Source organism: Phyllobates terribilis, unplaced genomic scaffold (assembly GCF_046119375.1).
Source record: "Phyllobates terribilis strain yellow unplaced genomic scaffold, ASM4611937v1 Scaffold_3__8_contigs__length_932513732, whole genome shotgun sequence".
Taxonomy (NCBI): domain Eukaryota; kingdom Metazoa; phylum Chordata; class Amphibia; order Anura; family Dendrobatidae; genus Phyllobates; species Phyllobates terribilis.
Genome location: NW_027362763.1, coordinates 516,534,562 through 516,556,340, shown reverse-complemented (window position 1 = coordinate 516,556,340; position 21,779 = coordinate 516,534,562). Strand labels below are relative to the sequence as shown.

At 41.0% G+C, this 21,779-nt stretch overlaps 1 protein-coding gene across 3 annotated transcripts in view; it reads left to right on the top strand.

The window, feature by feature from the left end:
• Positions 1-21,779, top strand: part of ARHGAP18 (Rho GTPase activating protein 18) — a 237,307-nt gene that overhangs the window by 198,836 nt on the left and 16,692 nt on the right. For all 3 annotated transcript variants that reach the window (XM_073676067.1, XM_073676065.1, XM_073676064.1), the window contains exons 5-11: positions 1,553-1,701; positions 4,052-4,217; positions 6,155-6,246; positions 7,149-7,226; positions 11,351-11,510; positions 13,864-13,946; positions 19,739-19,945. In XM_073676067.1, the coding sequence (XP_073532168.1) occupies positions 1,553-1,701; positions 4,052-4,217; positions 6,155-6,246; positions 7,149-7,226; positions 11,351-11,510; positions 13,864-13,946; positions 19,739-19,945 (935 nt within the window). The remainder of the gene's footprint in view (positions 1-1,552; positions 1,702-4,051; positions 4,218-6,154; positions 6,247-7,148; positions 7,227-11,350; positions 11,511-13,863; positions 13,947-19,738; positions 19,946-21,779) is intronic.

Genomic DNA, 21,779 nt, shown 5'->3' with positions numbered 1-21,779 from the left:
ATAAGGAGTAATGATGGTTCTGTTGTAACCTGAAAGCAATATGCTTTCTTTGTCTGTTATTGATTGTACAGCGATCACATATAGCACTGCTGTACTCATTTTTGCTGTTTTCTCTGTTTTGGTTAATTTTTGTAAAAAAAAAAATAACTGGCTGCCTCCAACTGGATACCTTGGCAGATTTTCTTTCTTATTGTGCATCTATGTTTGGTAGTTTCAACGACAGAAGAGAAAATTTAGCCTGCGACTTGTGATCTTTTTTGATCCACTATAATCTATAGGGGAAATTGATTTCAAGTGCTCCAATGAAGCGTTGGTGTCCTTTGGAATAAATGTAATGTCTAAGGTTCCTAAGGCCTAGTGATATTCTTTATTGCTACTTTGTACTTTGAATGGAGTGCCATGGTTTACTCAAAATTACCTATTGGGGTATCTGAAAAAAAGTTTTTTTTTTTTTTTTTTTTTTTTAAATCCGATATTACATTTAAGGGGGCTTTCACATACCTATGTCAGTTAATGGTTTTTGAAGCCAAAGCTAAGAGTGGATTAAAGAAGAGAGGAGTAGACTTTTTCCAATATAATTATTCTCCTTTTATAATGCGCATCTTGGTTTGGCTTCAAAAACTACAGCTAACGTCAGGTGTGGAAACAAGGTAAGCTAGATAATTTGTTGCAGAGATAAGAAAATTAGTAATGTGCATTATTTGGGTAAGCGGTGTATCTTTCCAGTGATCCTACTCGGCTAATGACCTACTGACACCATCTTAAGTCATGGCTGTTTTCAAGTTACCATAATCTTCTAACTCCCACTGCTCCGTTCCTATTTACCGGTGTTCTTGGAAATGCCAGTATAGGATCTTTTCATGCAAATACTTTAATTTCTTGGTTTAGAAAATATGATCCATTGCTATTCTCATATTCTCTTGCGCTAGTAAAGATTGTAGTGTATTTCCTTGATTTAGAGGTCATGTGTGCCAATTGGGGAAATCTATGGCTCGCAGACCTGCAGGCTATGCCTGCATGTAGGGATGGGCCACTGACATGAAGGACTGGAGGCTGAACCTCTATGGGAGGAGGGAGGCACACACCTAAGGACCTTTATGCTGTGTCTTTATGAAGGAGTGTCCATATAAAGAGGCATCTAGTATGGAGTCACTGTTTTTATTTAGGTGATCTGGTGGAAGTTTATTTGTGATTCAGTTACCTACATTTGGGAATAGGTCTATTAGAAATGGATGAAGAATAGGCAATTTTATGTCCCCTCTTCTATATTGAGATGTTATGGCTCTGGTACAATGCTAACACAACAGACACTATTGTCTCCCCTAAATAACCAATTAACCTATTATGGCTTGCATCAGGGTTCCCCCAATAGGGGGTTTCCATTGTTTTAACAGGAAGACTATAACTGCATGCTGTGCTGTTCTTCCCATCAAATTTTAAGAAAGTGCTTTAACTGCAGCTATAAACAAACTCATTGTCTTCCCTGGGGGTACTAGAAAATCGAATCTAGAATGTTTGTCTGAACTCTCCCTAACTATTTCTGTATATTTAGAGCTAGAAGATGAAACTACAGAGGTAACAGAAAAAAAAGATACTCCTGAAACTGCCATCAATCTGGAAATTTCATTCGCTGAGCAGGCTTCAAACCTCAAAGAGTTCTCTAACGTCAGGAATGAGAAAGAAGATGACTCCTTATTACCGGTAAGTATTTTCATATAACATTCTGCAATTATCTTGAAAAATTTCCAATGCAATATATGCTACAGTCTCCTGAGAGAAGTGCGTACTCCACCCAGAGTTTAATAAATGCCTTTAGATTGCTTTATCCCATTTTCTCCTCAGAAGAGCACAGAACTTGTCACTTTTTTAACTAAATATGCAAATGCCCTCTTCAGAGCGGAAGAAGACTAGAACTCTAGTGCCACGGATTGGCTGTAGAAATCCTAACCTTGCCATAGGATTTAGGATAAGAAGCCACAATCAGAAACTCCATTTCAAGACACTTGTTTAGGGTTGTTTGCCCATCATCAGTGCAAAGCAGTAGATCTGATTCAGCATGGCCTATAAGTCTCCAGCTTGGCACTCTCCACAAGGCAAAATGTACCCCTTAGACCCTTTTTAGTAGGAATAATTGATTTTATGATATGTACTCCTCTGAAGAAATGAATAAAATAAACTGTTATATCCCTGTCTTATACCAAGTATGCAAATAGCTTCTTCACTGAGTTAGAGAGCACAGGTTCTCTAGTAGTGACAAGTTGTACGTGAAGTATCCTAAACATTGAGCTGAAGACTACTTGCACTTTTATCAATGGCTCTCACTGTGGGTAATAGAACACTTTCCAGCTGCTGCTGTGACCAAAACCTCACCAACTCACTGTGCAGACAAAGTAGAAACCTTTAAAATATCCTCTGTCTTTAGTTACCTGGAGGTGGGCAGGGTTTCAGCACCATTGGGACTGTGTAATTTTGCCATTTGAGTCAAATGATCCAGATCACCAAAAGGACTCAGACGGCCTATCGATGGTCTCCTTTGCTACCTATTTAAAGTAGCAATCCTAAAAGTCAATATCAACCCTTAAAGATCCTTGTCACATAATTTAGAATATAATGCTAAACGAAAATCTCCATCTGCAAATGCTTGTTTCAGGATTTTTGCGCATCTTAAGTGCAAAGCAGAGGCGTTTGACGGAATATGTATTGGACAAAGTTTCTCCTATGTAGAGAGGACCAAATTTGTATAGGGAAACTTATAGGCCATGCAATGTTCCCTTGGAAAATGAAATATGCAAATGGTCTCTTCACAAAGGAAGAGAGCAGGGTCTCTACTGCCTCCTATTGGAAATAGCAAATCTAAAAGTCAATCTATAAAGAGCTCAGAATAGCATTGCTAGGCCTATAAGTCTTCGTATGCCAACTTGGTGCCCTTCAGAAAGAGAAACATGGTTTCAGCTATTTAAAGAGGACCTTTCATGACTTTTTAACTATTAAACTAGATATAGCCCCTAAGATAACATGTTTTTTTTTTTTCTATTTTGTAATAAAGCTTATTTTTCCCTAGATATGAGCTTGTAACATTTTTATCTAAATTTTCCCTTGAACCCCATGGGTGGTAAGAAATTCTTCTCAGGGGACGTATACTTTATGATTGGCCAGAGTCACAGAATTAAGGATTGCAGCATCACAGAAATATACTTTGCCAGCACTGCTCTCATGACAATTTGCTGCTGCTCTTCTCCTTTCATCCTGCTGCATGAACCAAGAAGTTCGGCAGTGAGGGTTACTCATGCTGGTCTGACCTTCTCTGGGGGTCTCTTCTATATTTTCCATCTCTTTGACGCTGCCTGCTCTGACTGTCCTGCATTAGAGATGGAAATAGTACATGGCCCCCCAGAGAAGAATCTGTTACCTCCCATCTGGCTGAAGGGAAAATTTAGATAGAACTTTAAGCTCATATCTCGAGAAAGACTATGTGCATTACAAAACGGAAAAAAAAATGTGTTAAGTAGCTCTTCCGCCCCTATCTCAGGATATAGCAGTTTAAGAGGTTTGAATGCAAGATTATACAGTACTTTAAAGGGATTGTTCTATATTCTCAGTTCAGGTGTGCACTGCCACCCAACTCCCAGATTTCCTAAATGCTGGGGGGGGGTGAGACTCCTGTTTGTTTAACAGATCAAACCAGCAGCATTGTTGCACCATTGTTCCAAACTCTGAGCTCTGTTTTGCTGTATAAGCCAGTTATTCCTCTGCAGCATAGAAGAGCAGTGGTACTGAAGGTGGATGGGATTGGGTGCTAACAGCACTCTCCAACAATCACGGCTAGCTTTAGAGAAGCGCTTACAAACTCTGTAGAAAAGAGCATGTATGTACGGTGCTTGTACAGCCACAAATGTTACTGTTTTTACAAGCACTATCCAACTATACCCATCAGTGAAGATGAGAATAATCCAGAAGATAGGAATGGCCCACAAGATAGTTTATTTTAAATGTTTGTACGAGATTGTTGTTTTTGACATTCAATGACCCAATGGAATTCGAAATGTTACAGAACTACAGACTTCCTGAAGCCAAGACTGGCAACACAAAGATTGGTGATTTGGCTCCTCAGGATATGAAGAAGGTGACTTCTCTAGCACTTATCGAGCTTAGTGCCTTGTATGACGTTCTGGGCACAGAATTAAAACTTCAGCGAGCTGCCAAAATGAAAGTTAAAGGTAATTACGAAAAGAGAGCATCAATAGTATGCTTTGGCTGCAAGTGAGCACCATGTGCCCTTATGAGTCAGACACACTAATGATTAACCTTTAATACACTTTAGCGCCTTCAGGTGACGAGGGCGTCCCAAAGCCTAGAAATGTTGTGCTTCAAACACCATGCAAATAATGCACTTTATCATGCACAGGGAATAAAAGCTTTCGCCAAAGGATTTTTGCACCATTAGTATAAAAAAGGGTTAAAAGTACTAATGTCAGAAAATGTTGACTTTAATATTAGAATGATGCGGTTAGTTTTTGGCTTTGGTAACCATGCGGAAGCTACATAGTGTGATGGAACACATGGGGTCTTATGACCCTGCAACTTCTTGTTTTTGGTCAAAGCTGCTCATCTGTGGTCACCACTAGCCCTCACGTGCCTTTTCATTTGCATTTGCAACCAAATTAGCTTTAGCTCCTCAAAGACTTATATTTATTTTGCTGGATTCACCTTATCCAGTAGCTTGCATAGGTGGTTTTAGGCAATAAGTGGTGCAGGGCAAGGGGGGATCTTGTAAGACTTACTGTGTTCCATCCCAATACATTTTGTGCATGGTGGTGCATTTTAATTGTTTTTAAAATTTCTGTTTTCTTATAAAATTACCGTAGTTTTTTTTTTTTTTTTTGCCAGCCATGTTGCATAAATTGAAGATGAAAGGGCCTGGACATGGCAATTTTTTTATCTGACATATTTTTATTCAATAGTTTTTATTAAAGAATTTTAACAATACAGTGAAATTAGAAACAATCCAAACAACCCTGCCCCCCCCCCCTTCCCACCCGTGTCATCCAAATACGGACTGGGCTAAGTGCACAGCTTTTGTGGCCCTAGGCCTTAAAAATGAAATTCAAATATATTAAGGAAATAATAAGCAAAGTAAATGCACAAAACCATAAAAAATATCCCAGCATTTCTTCTTCCTGTGTTATATTCTGTCTGGCTGCAATACAACTGGCTGCAGCTTTCCTGCTGTACCTGACCTGTAGTAGGACAAAACGGAGAGACCCGCGGCCAGTCCATCTATTGCAGTCTATTCTCAGATTGATTTGCACAGACGTATAAATGCACCATTAGACGAATAAATGTCACAATGTGCTCAGTTCAGGTCATCATAACACTAATTGCTAAATTATAATAAAGCAGAAGATCAAAAAGAACCAATAAAAGTATAATAAACTGTTTATTTTCGTTAGTTTTGCTGCCATAAAAATACACTACCAGTAAATGTAGACACTGCAGCTAGATATTATATAGTAACATGTCATGGTAGTAACACTTCCATTCAGTAACTAATACTTCCATACTTTTGCTAAATAAATTAATGAATAAAAAAACATTACCATGCAGATGGTCTGCAGAACCATGTCACGCCATATACTAATCAGTTTTTTAACACAAAGACAGAATAGCTAAAAATGAAATCTAGTTTGTGCCTGTTTGTCCTAAATGTCCCAAAATGCTGTCCTTCACAAAAATAGCATTGTTCTATGGCTTACTGTTGCTTTTTTCCCCCAGTGCAGCCCTTGAACCCTATTAATCTGCATCTATAATGCCTGCTGCCCCCAGATTCTGTACTACTCAAATAAGATTATCCCCAAACGATAGTGAAATACAGAAAATATCACCAAAAATAAGTATTATGTATCTATTTTATCAAAATCAAATGAACAGTTTGCAATTTTCATACATGCGGTCACATGCTGACTAGACGTGCGTGGCCTCGCTCAGTGCAGGTGTGCGTGATGTGAGGATTTACAAATCTGCATTCACATAGGCTACAAGTCTGCAGTCACTCTAAGGCCAGACAACCCCCTTAATGCATCTTTTCTTTCTTACTTTTTTTTTTAAAGAAATGTTTTAATGTTACAGTAAATATTTAACTTTTTTTTTCTACTAGATTTCGGCATTTTCCAGGTTCCTTTGTCTGTATTGCTGGAGCTAGATCAGAGGAAAAATCCAGGCACCAAAGTCCCACTCATCTTTCAAAGCGTATGTTTTCTTTTGTTGAATGCGAATTTATTTTAAGAAAAAAAAAAAATGGATATAGTTTTGTACTTTGTTACAGAGAACTTGTTGCACATACAGTCTGATCAGTAGACGTCATGGCATATACAGCTGAGAGGAATAAATATTTGGAAAAAATCAACCTGTATTTTGTTCATTGAAATCCCTGGTGTTGGTAGACATAGGAGTCCAGTGGGCGTTCCTAATCGGTGATTGTGAGCTATACACATACAGCCATATGAATAGCCATACACAGTCACTGAATAAGACCACCCACTGGACTCGTATGCCTAGGGATTTAATGAATAAAATGCAAGGTAAACTGAAACTTTTCGCACAAAAATGTATATCAATTTGATCAACTCCTCCTGCTCTGTAACATTCTACCTGAATTTCAGATACCACTTTCAACATGGCCAGTTCCCTTTAAAATTGGCCAACAAATACCAGAAACTTTGGACTCAATGTCAACATCAGGGGTGGACTTATCATTGGAGAACCCTTTGCAGCCACACAGGGGCTCAAGAGATAAAGGGGTCCACTATCGCCTCCAAAACAGGTGGAATTGTGCATTATGATGAGCACAGGGACTGCAATGGGGCCCATATGTTCTTGTGCATCAGCCCACGTGTCTGTGTCTGCCAGAGGTCAACATAGTCACATTAGACCATCTTGAGCAGGAAAAAGGAAGCCATAAGTGTTTCAAACACTCCAAAATACAACACAATTTAGACACAATGTGATGACTAAAAAGATTTCATAATTTATTAAATATTTATGAGGATGTTGTAACACTTATATATAAGCCATCAAATTGCTTAGTGATAAAAAAAAGAAAAAATGTTAATTTCTCATAATCCTAATAATTTTTTTTTGTTTCTTTGTAGCTGATTGAACACATAGAGAAAGGAGGACTGGAAACAGAAGGTGTTTTAAGGATACCTGGAGTGGTTTCACGGATTAAAGTAACTTTCATATATTTCTATGCTTCCCATATGCCAATATTTTCTTCTTTATTTTACTAAATAGTGCTATGCATAGATTACACACATGATCCTCCCTGATTGATAGGGTATTCCTTCTCAAACCTTTGCAAATGCTATCAGTTTGTGATAGGTTCCCAAAGATTGGACTTGAACCAAACTTCTACCATTAGAGTTGTAAGTTTTTCTAGATATTGGGCCACTCTTAAAGAGATCTTTCAGCAGGATTTCATGCCCAAACTATTTATATGCTCTTATAGCTCTTTTAGAGACAAGTCGAGCAATACCTTTACATGGCCAGTCTGCTTTGCTGTTGCTGAGAAATCAGTGATGGAATTTATATGCAAATGAGGCTGAAGATCTTAAGCCTCTGTCACTCCAGCTCTATTCCCTGCCAAGCGCCGCCTACTCCTCATTGACTGAACTCTTTTGTCTGACATCACATAGCATAGAGGCTGTCAATCAAGCTGGAGGAGGCAGGGATTTGAGCTGGACTGACAGAGGCTTCACATCTATAGGATCATTAGCATATCAATTCAAAAGCCAATTTCTCAGTAATGGAGGAACAGACTGACCATGTAAAGGTATTGCTCGACTTGTCTTTGGAAGAGCTTCATGCACATATAAATAGTTTGAGGGATGAAATCCTACTTACTTGTTCCCTCTAAAAGTACCTAACTTTCTTAAGTAATGTTGTGAGGCCCTCCCTGAGAAATGGGGTATACTCGGAGCCGGGTCGGTGTAACGGTAGCGAGGGATGCAGTTGTGGCCTGGACCTGGTCCGTGCCCAGGGCGGTCACATAAAAGGTTTTTAATGGGCTTTCAAATAAGAGTGATATTTTTCGACTACGCCACGTGCGGTTTCCGGTGATGGGCACCGGCGCTGCTTCAGTCCACTGAGGCTGGTGTTACGGGCAGCTAAGATGGAACGGCTCCCCATAGGCGGAGCAGGCTTCAGGGCAGTGTGAGAAAGGATGGTGGGTGCAGTGCCGCGCAGGAAATAACAGGCTGAGGCGGGGTGTGAAGTCATCCAGGGTTTTTACTCACATTCAGATGAACTTTAGCCGCAAAGCTTCCCTCTGCTCCTCGCGGCGTACTGCAGCCACCGGGAAGGGGGTCCAGCACTTTCCAGGTAGATCAGGAGCACCTGTCGAGACCCCTCTGGTGTGTGTTCCTCTCCTTGGTGAGTTCTCCCACTAGTCTTCTCCTGACTGTTTGTGTGGTTAGAACTAGGTGTAAGGCCGGGTCCCTCTGGATTAACGCTGGTAGAGAGGTACATGTGGTGTAAGCCGCTCCGTCCGTATCCCTCCTGGGATCCACTAAGCCTCCGGGCTTTTCTGACTAAGACTTGAAGTAACAAAGTCAGATATCGGAGGCCGGTCACCCCTCTTGCAGCAGGAATCCCTCTGACTAGGCCAGAATAAAGAATACAGGTGGCGTATTCCGCTCCGTCCGCATCCCCCTGGGATCGTTTTGCCTGTGGAGCCTAACTCCTCTGCTCCCCTCTAGGCCTTCTTAGGTCAGGACCTTGACCGGGTAGAGACAGTGGTTAACTCTGACCCGCTCTTCGTCTCAAGGCCAGAGAACGAGGACCATGTATCTTCAGTCGGCTGCGGTCTTATGTTGAACTCTGGCGGGTGTCCTCAATCAGAGAGGAAGACCACAGTCACTGACGAAGATCACAATCAAAGACCTTGAACGTAAGATGGCCGTAGATTAAATATGAATGAATGTGTTTCCTAAAAGTGTGTCCTCCACCCTCACCCACTACATGGTTCCCCCTATCTTTGGTTCCCCCCATCTCCTCTATCCCGGGACGGGGCAGCACCCTGGTGCATTTAGGCCCCCTGCAGGACAGTAGTGGTGTAGTGTTGAATGGTGAAGTGGTGTCCTGAGAGATGCTCCATCCTTACCTGGAAGAGGAGATGCCACACCTCGAACTGAGGTGCAGGACCCCTGTGGCGACTGAACCCTCAGGGGCGCCACAATGTTACAGCACCTAAGCAGACAATAAACATAGAGACACATAGTTCTGTATTGGAGCTGTGTGCACAAAACCGAGATAGACTCCATGCAGAATTGCTTGAATTATTTAATTTCTGACACAAGTATAAAAAAGAAGTAGCAAAAATGTACAATTGCCAAAAAGTAGTGACTATTACATTGCATTCATGTATTATGTGTTACATTATTGTATTCAACTGGGGTTTATTCTTGCTATGAAATACAGTGATTGTTTCTGCTGTAACCACATACTGTGGAGTTAGTTTTCATTTATTAAACAGATAAAGCATGTTATAGGATATTATATACACCATGCTTCTGGAGCTGGACTAACAGGAAATCTGACCTGCTGAGTCACCTGAAGATCAACATACTTTTACTTTTTAAATGCATAGATGTAGCAAACCATTATTTGCATTTTACAATGTGTAATTGTGTTGGTTACTACTTGTACAGAAATACCTTTATCATCTCCGTAGAATAAAAAGTCTTGAAGCGGATGTGGCGCCTTAAGTAGGACAGCATATTAAAGCTACAGATTCCTACTCTTAGTAGCCACATTTCCAGAAAAAATGGGCTGCCCATGGACCAACAACTGATATCTATGATGGCTGTAGGCTGGCGTAGTCTTCCACAATATTTGACAACATTTTTTGGCTTAAATTACAGTTACAAGACTCCTCTCGTTAAACCCTGGCCACTTCCAAAAGTGAGTCCAGCACTAAAGGGCATAAAAGTTACACTAAATTTGCGCAACATTTGCACCTTTTTTAAATAAGAAAACTGGCAATAAATCCCCCAACCCCTCTGTATGCCTGTTGGCTTCTCTCATAGCAGGCAAACCGCACCACATTATAACGGACAGAAATATTAGCTGCCACAAACTGCTGCCATATATATTGTGCAGCGCTTTTACCGACATCACTGTCCCAACAATTTATATTCCCTATCAGTATATCTTTGGAGTGTGGCAGGAAACCAGAGAACCCAGAGGAAACTCACGCAAACACAGGGTGAACATACAAACTTCTTGCAGATGTTGTCCTTGGTGGGATTTGAACCCAGGACCCCAGTGCTGCAGTGCTAACCAATGAGCCACCATACTGCCCAACCTTATAAAAGTACCCTGTATTGCCATAAGCTTATACATGTCATTGAGTTGAAAGTTTTGTGCTACCGCATTAGATTTGAAGAGTGCCTCTTTACATTAAAGTCTCATCTTCTTAATGGGCATACCTGCAAAGTGCTTGTGAAAACGAGCAAATTTACATTGTCCTTACTAAAAATCCTCTCGGTCTGAAGAGTGGAGTGATGTGTAATTTTGCTTACTGCTCGTTTCCTAGGTTTCTAGCCACAGCTGATGTGTAGCAGTGCAGTGCTTTCGAGCTCTTTTCTATGGAGCTTGTAAGCACTGATCTGAAGTTGGCCAGATTGTTGGGAGAAGCTCTTTATCTGACCAGCTTCAATGCACCAGTGCTCTTCCAGTGCTACAGAAGCATAGATTCCTCTACTCGTACCTTTCGGACCATTAGTACAACGATATCACTGGTTTTATCGGTCGATAGAGTAGGAGCGCACTGTCTCCAGCTGAGGACTGGGGAGAACATGAGACAACTCGTTTAAAAGACTTACTGAAGGGGGACTTATACAGCATATATAAATTCTTATCATACTGGTCCATCAAATAATCAGACTAAACTGAGCTGCAGTGTAAAACATGAGGCAACGATAAGCAGGAGCCTGAACGTGTGCAGGACATGTGCTTAGACTATTTTATTACGTGTACAGCTTAGACTACCATTCTGGACGCTGCAATCAATGATCATGGCTTTACCCAAATGGAGCTCTCCAAATCAAGAAAGAAAGCTGCCAACACAAGCCTATAAATAGCAGATAAGCATCACCCGGCGGGTAGAGGTTTAAGTATAATCTTTTAGATCTGAACGAAGCTTCCTCTTTAAAAACCCACAATATTCTGCAGGAAATTGTGGAAACCACAGCTTCCTAAATATTTGCACTACAGTGTAGTGGGGCCTGCAGTTAAGTTTTCTGCTTTTTATTCTTTTCAATATTGAAATAATAACCTACAATTTGCTTTTCAGTCTCTATGTATGGAATTAGAAGCCAAGTTTTATGAGGGAACATTCAACTGGGATACGGTGAAGCAGCACGATGCAGCCAGTCTCCTAAAGTTTTTCATCCGAGAGCTCCCTCTGCCTCTGCTGACGGTGGAGTACATGAAAGCTTTCCATTCTGTGCAGCGTAAGAGAATTTTTATAGTTTAATTCAATATGGTGCCCGACGTTTTAGCTTCTTAGGAGATGACATGGCTGGTGCAGTCGTCATTTTATGTAGAGGAATTGATCATGTAGTGCATATTAAATAAGAGCGTTGTATGAAAGGACTTTTATTCTGACTATAATGAAGCCACTGAAAGCTGGAGCTGACCTCCAGATCGCTAGTTTTGCCATTTATTGCTGTGCATGACATTGTGACATTGATTACATCATTGCTGGAACATAGAGTTCATGTACCCGCCGTGTCATAGCATTTTATGATTACTTACACTGTTGAACGTATGATAATAGATTAAGTCTTTATCAGCATTAAGAATGGTAGGGATTTGCTTTCATAAAGAGTAAACTAGACAAAAACAGAAGGAAAAAGGTCAAATGCCTATTATATATACAAAGAAAAATAAAATCAGTCCACACTTTTAAACCATTGTACAGCCGCTACGGGTCCACGGGTTGTTAAACCAATGAGAAAGAAGACGAGGAAGAATTTGTGGATACCTCCCACGCTGCTGTGTATGGAAGATGTCCATACTCAGGAGTTTATTCACACATGCGGTTTTATTCAATGCATTTCAAAGTGTCAAGCACTTCTTCTTCAGGAAATGACCATATGTGAAACGCGTTGAATAAAACCACATGTTTGAATAAACTCCTGAGTATTTTAGTTATTCTACTCACTTGTATAGGGCAATTAATTCCACAGCGCTTTACAGACATCGTCATCACTGTCCCCATTGGGGCTCACAATCTAAACTCCCTATCAGTAAGTCTTTAGGGCGTAGGAGAAAACCGGAGTACCCGAAGGAAACCCACGCAAACACAGGGAGAACATACAAACTCCTTGTAGATGTTGTCCTTGGTGGGTTTTGAGAGACTTGACATCTTCCATACACAACAGCGCGGGAGGTGTCCACAAATAATTTGATAAATATGGGTGTGGACCAACTAGATATAAGGGAACAAGAATGCTTATCAGGAGCTTCCTATAATGCTGTAGCAACACCAACACCAACATGTGAATCCAGGAATAGTGCTCTAGTTCCTTGGTATCAGCCTAACATGTCTAGTGTATTTCCACCTACAAAATGCTTGTTCGTTGGGTGATTTGATCTCTTAATGGCCAGAGTCTGCAGGTGTAAATGAACCTTAAAGGGGTATTCTCAAATTTTGCAGTTATTCCTTACCCATAAAATAGGGGATAACTTCCCAAACGCTCATGAGGTCTACTCATTGGGTCCCCCGGTTATCCTGTGAACTAGGGGCTCTCAAGAGCCCTGTGTGAATGGAATGGTGGACGATCAATTCATAGATAGCCGAGCGTTGTGCTTGGCTGGTCTTGGGTACTCCTATAAGAATGAGTGGAGCAGCAGTGCACATGATCAACTAACGCTCCATTCACAATGGCTCTTAATTCTTGGGTTGGTAGCAGTCACAGCATTGAATAGGAAGTTATACCCTGTCCAATGGATAGGGGAGATTTGTAGACTGTAAGTCAGTGAGGGCGGGGCCTTCTCCTCACTGTACCAGTCTGTCATTATTGGTTTGATCATTGTAGTTTATATCTGTATTTTGTATGTAAACACGTCTCATGTACAACACAATGGAATTAACTGTGCTCTAAAAAGAAATAATTATAATGGTGGATAACTTGCAAACTTGTGAATACAACTTTAATGCGGATATGAAGAATTTAATTATCTGACGCGAGTATGAGTATTTTTTTTTATTAGTTAAGTGATTGCAAGCATGTTTATACAAGCCGATAAGTGAACAAGCGTTCTAATGCACGTTCCTTCTCGCATATCGGCTCGTGTAAATGGGCTTTAGTTAGTGACATGTTGCTTTATCTATATTTGTGTGATGTGAATATTCATATGAGCTAATAATTGCTAGACTATAAAATAGAAGTCAGCAAATCTCTTTGAAGCTGGACTAGCGCTATGCTGACAGCCAAGAATGAGGGTAGCAGCTTAGTAACACTCAAGTGCCATATCTCCCTAATTATACATGGGTGATAAGTGTATCACGTTGGAATTGCTTGTTTATGGTTCAAGAATTTACTTAGATTCTAACTAATAAACAGTTTTGTAAAACTATGCTAATATAGTGTATTATGACACAAACTCAATAGAAAGTCTGTGGATCTGTACTCTGCTCTGTGTCTGTACTATGGCAGGCCGTAAACACTTTGGCCTCCTAAAGTGTGTACTTTGGAGCAGTCTTCTGAGTGATCGGTTGCGGTCTCTGCTCTCAGACCCCCACTGACCTTCAATGAATGTAAAATGATGCACAGTTCACTTACATGTTTTCTACTTTAGACTTTCCAAGTAAAAAGCATCGCCTACAAGCTCTGAATCTCCTGGTCATTCTTCTGCCTGATGTACACCGTGATACTTTAAAGGTCAGTTTGGTTCTCCATAATATACATGAAGATGAGCTTCAAAACTGAATGTCAAATTGTCTCTTCAGAGAGCAAGAGAACTTGAACTCTAGTGCCACCTATTGGAAGCAGCAATCCTACAAGTCAATATCGACCCCTTAACGAGCCTTGCAATATGACTCAGGATAAAAGTCAAACCAGAATCCCAATTTTCAGACAGGTTGTTTTGAGGTATTACCTCTTGTCAGTGCAAAGTATGAGATCTGATTTGGTGAGAGGCTAAGACTGGGATATAAGGGGTAAGGTTTCTCCTTGTGGAAACATGTCAGTATGAGGAGACTTAAACAACTTGCATGCTCCTCTGGGAAATTAAATATGCAAATTGTCTCACCAGAAAGGAAGAGGACTTGAACTGTAGTGCCACCTATTGGAGTTACAGAAGTCCGTGTTACTGTTTGGGTACGGCAGCCCTAAGAAAGCTCGTTGAAAGGCTGCAGTGCCAATCAACAAGTTTTTCCGGTGTTGGCACTTCTGACTCCATCACAGTCATGTTAAGTATTGGCATGGCTGTGAGTGGCCGGCACACCGTGTAAAAAAAACAAATAAATAATAATAAAAGAAAGACATGGGGTTCCCCTTATTTTTGATAACCAGCCCAGGTAAAGTGCAAAGTTTCAGGTTACAGCCCTCAGCTAAAGTACACAAAAAATGCCATCAAATATACAAAACAATGGGCAGATAGCATGTCAGATGACAAGCATCTGTCCCTAAGCATGCTGAAAAGACATAATAAAAAGAGAACAGCTCAGCATATATTGCAAAAATAAAGTTTATTGGTGAAATATACATAAAAATTGTCAATAGAAAAGGAAACCAGGAGGTAATTGGAAAGTAGCTTTACAAGCCAGGTATATTGTAAATAGTAGGATCATAATAGATCTATGGATCTATAGAATTGCACATTTGCCCACAATAGTAGAGAAATAATAAATAACAAAATAGTGAACATTCAATATCACAAAATGGCAATGGGTAAAGACACAGAGGTCAGCACAAATACATATAGACCTGCTAATATTAGTAAAAGTCGCCCTTACTATGTTATGGGAGACTCTGTCAGAATTAAGGTGCTCACACATTATAGTTCCATAAACTCATTACCTGGCAGGAAAGCACAGCCCAAAAGGAGGGGGGGGGGAGGTGGTCAGAAGAGCCCAACGCGCGTTTCGCGGTATATCTCACCGCTTATTGGAGTGTTTACACTTGGGGCCATCCAATAGGATACGTAATGCACATATATATACACGCAGTATAGGGCAATATACTGACATCACCTGCCCTTGAGAAAGCGGTGAGATATACCGCGAAACGCGCGTTGGGCTCTTCTGACCACCTTCCCCCCCCCCCCTCCTTTTGGGCTGTGCTTTCCTGCCAGGTAATGAGTTTATGGAACTATAATGTGTGAGCACCTTAATTCTGACAGAGTCTCCCATAACATAGTAAGGGCGACTTTTACTAATATTAGCAGGTCTATATGTATTTGTGCTGACCTCTGTGTCTTTACCCATTGCCATTTTGTGATATTGAATGTTCACTATTTTGTTATTTATTATTTCTCTACTATTGTGGGCAAATGTGCAATTCTATAGATCCATAGATCTATTATGATCCTACTATTTACAATATACAGTGGGTACGGAAAGTATTCAGACCCCTTAAAATTTTTCACTTTGTTTCATTGCAGCCATTTGGTAAATTCTAAAAAGTTCATTTTTTTCTCATTAAAGTACACTCTGCACCCCATCTTGACTGAAAAAAAAACAAATGTAGAAATTTTTGCAAATTTATTAAAAAAGAAAAACTGAAATATCACATGGCCATAAGTATTCAGACCCTTTGCTCAGACACTCATATTTAAGTCACATGCTGTCCATTTCCTTGTGATCCTCCTTGAGATGGTTCTACTCCTTCATTGGGTCCAGCTGTGTTTAATTAAACTGATAGGACTTGATTTGGAAAGGCACACACCTGTCTATGTAAGACCTCACAGCTCACAGTGTATGTTAGACCAAATAAGAATCATGAGCTCAAAGGAGCTGCCCAAGGAGCTCAGAGACAGAATTATGGCAAGGCACAGATCTGGCCAAGGTTACAAAAGATTTTCTGCATTACTCAAGGTACTTAAGAGCACAGTGGCCTCCATAATCCTTAAATGGAAGAAGTTTGGGACCACCAGAAGTCTTCCTAGACCTGGCTGTCCAGCCAAACTGAGCAATCGTGGGAGAAGAGCCTTGGTGAGAGAGGTAAAGAAGAACCCCAAGATCACTGTGGCTGAGCTCCAGAGATGCAGTAGGGAGATGGGAGAAAGTTCCACAAAGTCAGCTATCACTGCAGCCCTCCACCAGTCGGGCATTTATAGCAGAGTGGCCCGACGGAAGCTTCTCCTCAGTGCAAGACATATGAAAGCCCGCATAGAGTTTGCTCAAAAACACATGAAGGACTCCCAGACTATGAGAAATAAGATTCTTTGGTCTGATGAGACGAAGATAGAACTTTTTGGTGATAATTCTAAGCGGTATGTGTGGAGAAACCAAGGCACTGCTCATCATCTGCCCAATACAATCCCAACAGTGAAACATGGTGGTGGTAGCATCATGCTCTGAGGGTGTTTTTCAGCTGCAGGGACAGGACGACTGGTTGCAATTGAAGGAAACATGAATGTGGCCAAGTACAGATATATCCTGGATGAAAACCTCTTCCAGAGTGCTCTGGACCTCAGACTTGGCTGAAGGTTCACTTTCCAACAAGACAATGACCCTAAGCACACAGCTAAAATAACAAAGGAGTGGCTTCAGAACAACTCTGTGACCATTCTTGACTGGCCCAGCCAGAGCCCTGACCTAAACCCAATTGAGCATCTCTGGAGAGACCTGAAAATGGCTGTCCACCAACGTTCACCATCCAACCTGACGGAACTGGAGAGGATCTGCAAGGAAGAATGGCAAAGGATCCCCAAATCCAGGTGTGAAAAACTTGTTGCATCATTCCCAAGAAGACTCATGGCTGTACTAGCTCAAAAGGGGGTTTCCACTCAATACTGAGCAAAGGGTCTGAATACTTATGACCATGTGATATTTCAGTTTTTCTTTTTTTTAATAAATTAGCAAAAATTTCTACATAATTGTTGTTTTTCAGTCAAGATGGGGTGCAGAGTGTACTTCAATAAGAAAAACAATGAACTTTTTAGAATTTATCAAATGGCTGCAATGAAACAAAGAGTGAAAAATTTAAAGGGTCTGAATACTTTCCGTACCCACTGTACCTGGCTTGTAAAGCTACTTTCCAATTACCTCCTGGTTTCCTTTTCTATTGACAATTTTTATGTATATTTCACCAATAAACTTTATTTTTGCAATATATGCTGAGCTGTTCTTTTTATTACAGCCCTCAGCTATCAGCTTTATCTTGGCTGGTTGTCAAAAATAGAGGGGCCCCCACTCCGTTTTTTTAAACTATTTAAATAAATAATTTCAAAAACAGATGTGGGGCTTCCCCCATTTTTGATAACCAACCAAGGTAAAGCAGACAGCTGGGGGCTGGTATTCTCAGGCTGGGAAGGTCCATGAATAATTGGCCCTCCCCAGCCTAAAAATAGCAGCCCGCAGCCCCCCCCGGAAACGCGCATCCATTATATTAGCCAATTCTGGCAGCTTTGCCTGGCTCTTCCCGCTTGCCCTGATGCGTTGGCAAGCGGGATAATATTTTGAACTTGATGTCAGCTCTGAATTGACACCTGAAATCAAGCCCGAAGGTTAGCAATGGGGCGGAGTCTATCAGACACCCTCATTACTAACACAATAACTGAATAGTTAACAAAACACAGACACTCAGAAAAAATACTTTTTGAATAAAGACTCCCCCCCACACTGCCTCGTTTACCTATTTATTAATTAAAAATAAATCCAGGAATATCTGACGTTAATCCAATAGTGAAATGTCCCATGACACCAATCGAATCCTATGGAGTCTCGTTGTGAGAAAGTTCTCAGAACGAGACTTCATAGTTCACTCACGGGCAGCTGCAGGCTCAGAAATGCTCACTCTTCTACATGCTGCTGACCTCGAACCCTATTGAGCCTCATTCTCAGAACGTTCTGAGAGCAGGGCGCTAATTCTGGTGCTTAGCGTTAGCTCTTCCCTATTTGGCCAGGTGTGGTTGCAATTGGGGTAATTGTTTTTGGGGTTAGTAATGGAGAGGTGTTAGACACCCCCATTATTAAGCCAGTAAGTAAAAAGAGAAGAAAACACACAGAAAAAAAACTTTACTTGAATAAAGACTCGTTCACCAATTTATTAATAAAATGATCCCACAAAGTAATCCACATTCATCTTCTTCTTGGTGTCCGGCGCCTGTGGATAGCAGTAAAGCTACCGCTATCTACAAGCGCCGGCTGATGATTACTCTCATCAGCGTTGCCTGCTCTCACTGCCATCAGCGAGAGTAGGCTACACTGATGACAGCATTCATCAGCCAGTGGTGACCTTGTCACAGCTGCTGGCTCACACGCTGTCCTCTGTGGTAACATCAGTAAGATTACCGCCTGTCACAGCACTGCGGTTCTCACAATGTCATACAGATGGCAGCGTGGGAGCCTCTGGATTTTCATGCCCCAGATTCACTTGAATGGGTTTTGGATCAAGTACGGGTACCGTTCTGGTACCTGAACTAAACTTTTTTATAAAGTTCGGCCGAACATCCATGGGTCCGCCCATCCATAGCTATAATACAGGGCTACATAACAGTCATTGTTGATTCTGGCATGCCACATTGCATTGCTGCATGGCCTGCACAATAAGTGCCACTTCTGTGGCTAGAATAGGTGGCCATGATGGCTAGCTGGATGTTAGAAAGTCAACACAGGAGCCTAGAGTGCTCTCCTGACACTCGCTCCCTCCCTCCAACAGCATTTTTAACTTCTGCAGCCTTTGCTCAATGGTAGGAGGGATGGGAAGGTGTCAATTGCTGCTGCTAGTAGAGGAAAGAATAGGAAGAGAGCAATGCTGATGCTATTGAGGATGGAGGGGATAGGAAAGGGATGAATGCTGCTACCAGTAGGGGTAGGAATGAGAAGAGGGAGAATGTTGCTTCTACTGCCAATGTGGTAGGAGGGGGAAGAAAGAATGCTGAACCTCCTCTGATATCCTTTTTCCCTAGGACTGCTACTACAATATCTGTGACATAACTACAATATGATGGCTACTTATTTAATTTTGTGTTTTTAGACGTTCCTTAAACTTGTATGGAAAAGAGTTCATCAACAAAATTCCATGATGTGAACATTAAAATTGTATATTTTTTTTTATTAATGGCCCTATGTGACTTGTGCTCTATTTGAAAAAGTTGAGTACCAACACTTGCATGATAAATGACCTGTCATTCACTGTATGTAATAAAATAAACCACAAGCAAAAGCTTAAAATTGTCCACAATAAGCATAAAAATATTCTCCAAATGTTACGTGGTTATAATGGAAATTGTGCCTTTGATCTAATACAAGGAACTGTCCAGTTTTATGTTTCCCCCCGATAACATGCAGATACAGTATTGCAAGATTACAAAGTAAAAGGTTTAGTGCAATCGGGAAGCCGTGATCTGACTACAGGGCACAGAAATTTAGATCCAATTATTTGGCATCAACTATTGCTTGAAAGCAATCGTTCTACTCATTGAACATGTGTAAGAGAAAGCCGATGAATAAACTCTTATCCTGTTATGTGGACGTAAAGTATCTTGGGTTTCCTCTTTGTTTCAGGCTCTACTTGAATTCCTTCAAAGGATCGTTGATCACAGAGAACAAAATAAAATGACTCTGAAGAACGTAGCTATGATAATGGCACCAAATCTCTTTACCCTCCACACCTCTCCTTTAAAAGCTCCGGATCAAGACGCTGTTACCAGTGCAGCCCAGACAGCTTCTGTTATGCTTTTCTTGATCAAATACCAAAAACTCCTGTGGACGGTATGTAATTGAAGGTCGGATCAAGCTTTATTATGCGGTATATTGGTTATATGTTTATAATCATGACTGCCCTAATATTACCTATAAGACCAGTCCTAGTGGTCCTGCAAATTATAGAAATCTCATCTGTCTGTGGTTGGTTAGGTTTAACATGTTTGACCATTTTTCGGTGTTTGTACTGTTAATTTAGTGCTTTATAACTCTGAACTCCAGGACCCTACATTTTATGAACCATACTTTTTTTAATTTTGCGGGCCATCATTTTTAAATGAAATAAATTACTATGTTGAAAGGAATCTGTCACCAGGTTTTTGCTAATTAATCTGAGAGCAACATAATGTAGGGACAGAGACACTGATTCCAGCTATATATCACTTGCTTGGCTGCCTAGTATAGATTTTATAAAATCACTATTTTATCAGCAGGAGATTATTACTAGAGGACTACTTACTCGACTGCCAGATAGTCCAACCACACCCTCGCCACTGATTAACAGCTTTCTGTATACACAGTTTAAAGGTAGAAAGCTGCCATTCATTGGTGTGGGCGGGGTTATGCAGAGCTCAGCATTCACAGAACTGCTAGATCTGCAGCAGATAAAACACTTTTAATCAAGACAGCAACATCAAGTAAAGTATGTGATAAATCGCTGTTATCGGGGTCTATACCCCAACATCACCCTGCTCTTAGATGTGGCAGCAAAAAATTGATAGCAAATTCCCTTTAACCCTTTCCCGACATTGGATATACCAATACGTCCTATTTTGCAGTGTTGTTCCACAAACGGATGTACCAGTACAGCCTGTTGATCGTGTTGGCTCAGAAGATGTGGCCGCACGATCACCGCCGGGAGCTTGACTTAAGTGATAGCCAAGGCCTGGCTGTCACAGCCAAGAGCTGTGCCCACAGCATTTAGAAGGCTAGGAGAGGGGGTACCCTCTCCCGCCCGATCGTCACTCCCATGAGTGATCACGAGGCCCGATGGATGACATGACAGCAAGAGGTCAAATAATAACCTCCTGATTTGTCAGCTATGGTGGCCTGCTAGACCATGCCAGCAGCATGGTCTAAAAAGCATTCTCTCATTAAAGTCCCATATAGGGACTAAGTAAAGTTAAAAGTACACATTTGGTATTGCCGCATCTGGAATGACCCGATCGATAAAACTGTTATAATAGTTAACCCGTTCACTGAACACCGTAAAAAAAAAAATGGCAAAAAATAATGCTTTTTCATCATACCTGCCGAAAAAAGTGGAATAAAACGCAATCAAAAAGAGAAATGTCAATAAAAATGTTATAGCTGAAAGCGTCATCTTGTGCTGCAAAAAACAAGCTGTCATAGAGCTCCATCAGCAAAGAAACAAAAGCAATAGCTCTCAGAATAAGGCCATGGAAAAACAATTCTTTTTTCTATAAAATGTTTTTTGTCTAAAAGCGGCAAAACATTAAAAAAATGGTATACTGTATTTTTTGGATTATGAGACGCACTTTTCCCCCAAATTTGGGGGGAAAATGGGGGTGCATTTTATAATCCGAATTGAGCGGTGGAGCTTGCTGACTGTGGTGGAGCCCCGCACCTTCCATACTCTTCTATGAGGTGGACTCTGGGAAAATGGCCACCCGAGGCTGCGCATGCTCAGATTGAGATTGGGAGCCGAGATCCACATGTTTGGCATTTCTGTAGCGATGAAAGACAGCTTAATTTACCCATGCGTGTCTCCAGAAGCACTGGCTGGGCATAATGTACATGGCACTGGAACATCCTGGGCACAACAATGGCAGATTTGCAATTTTCACTCATCAACATTTACTGCTGCTTGTTTCTAGAAAAC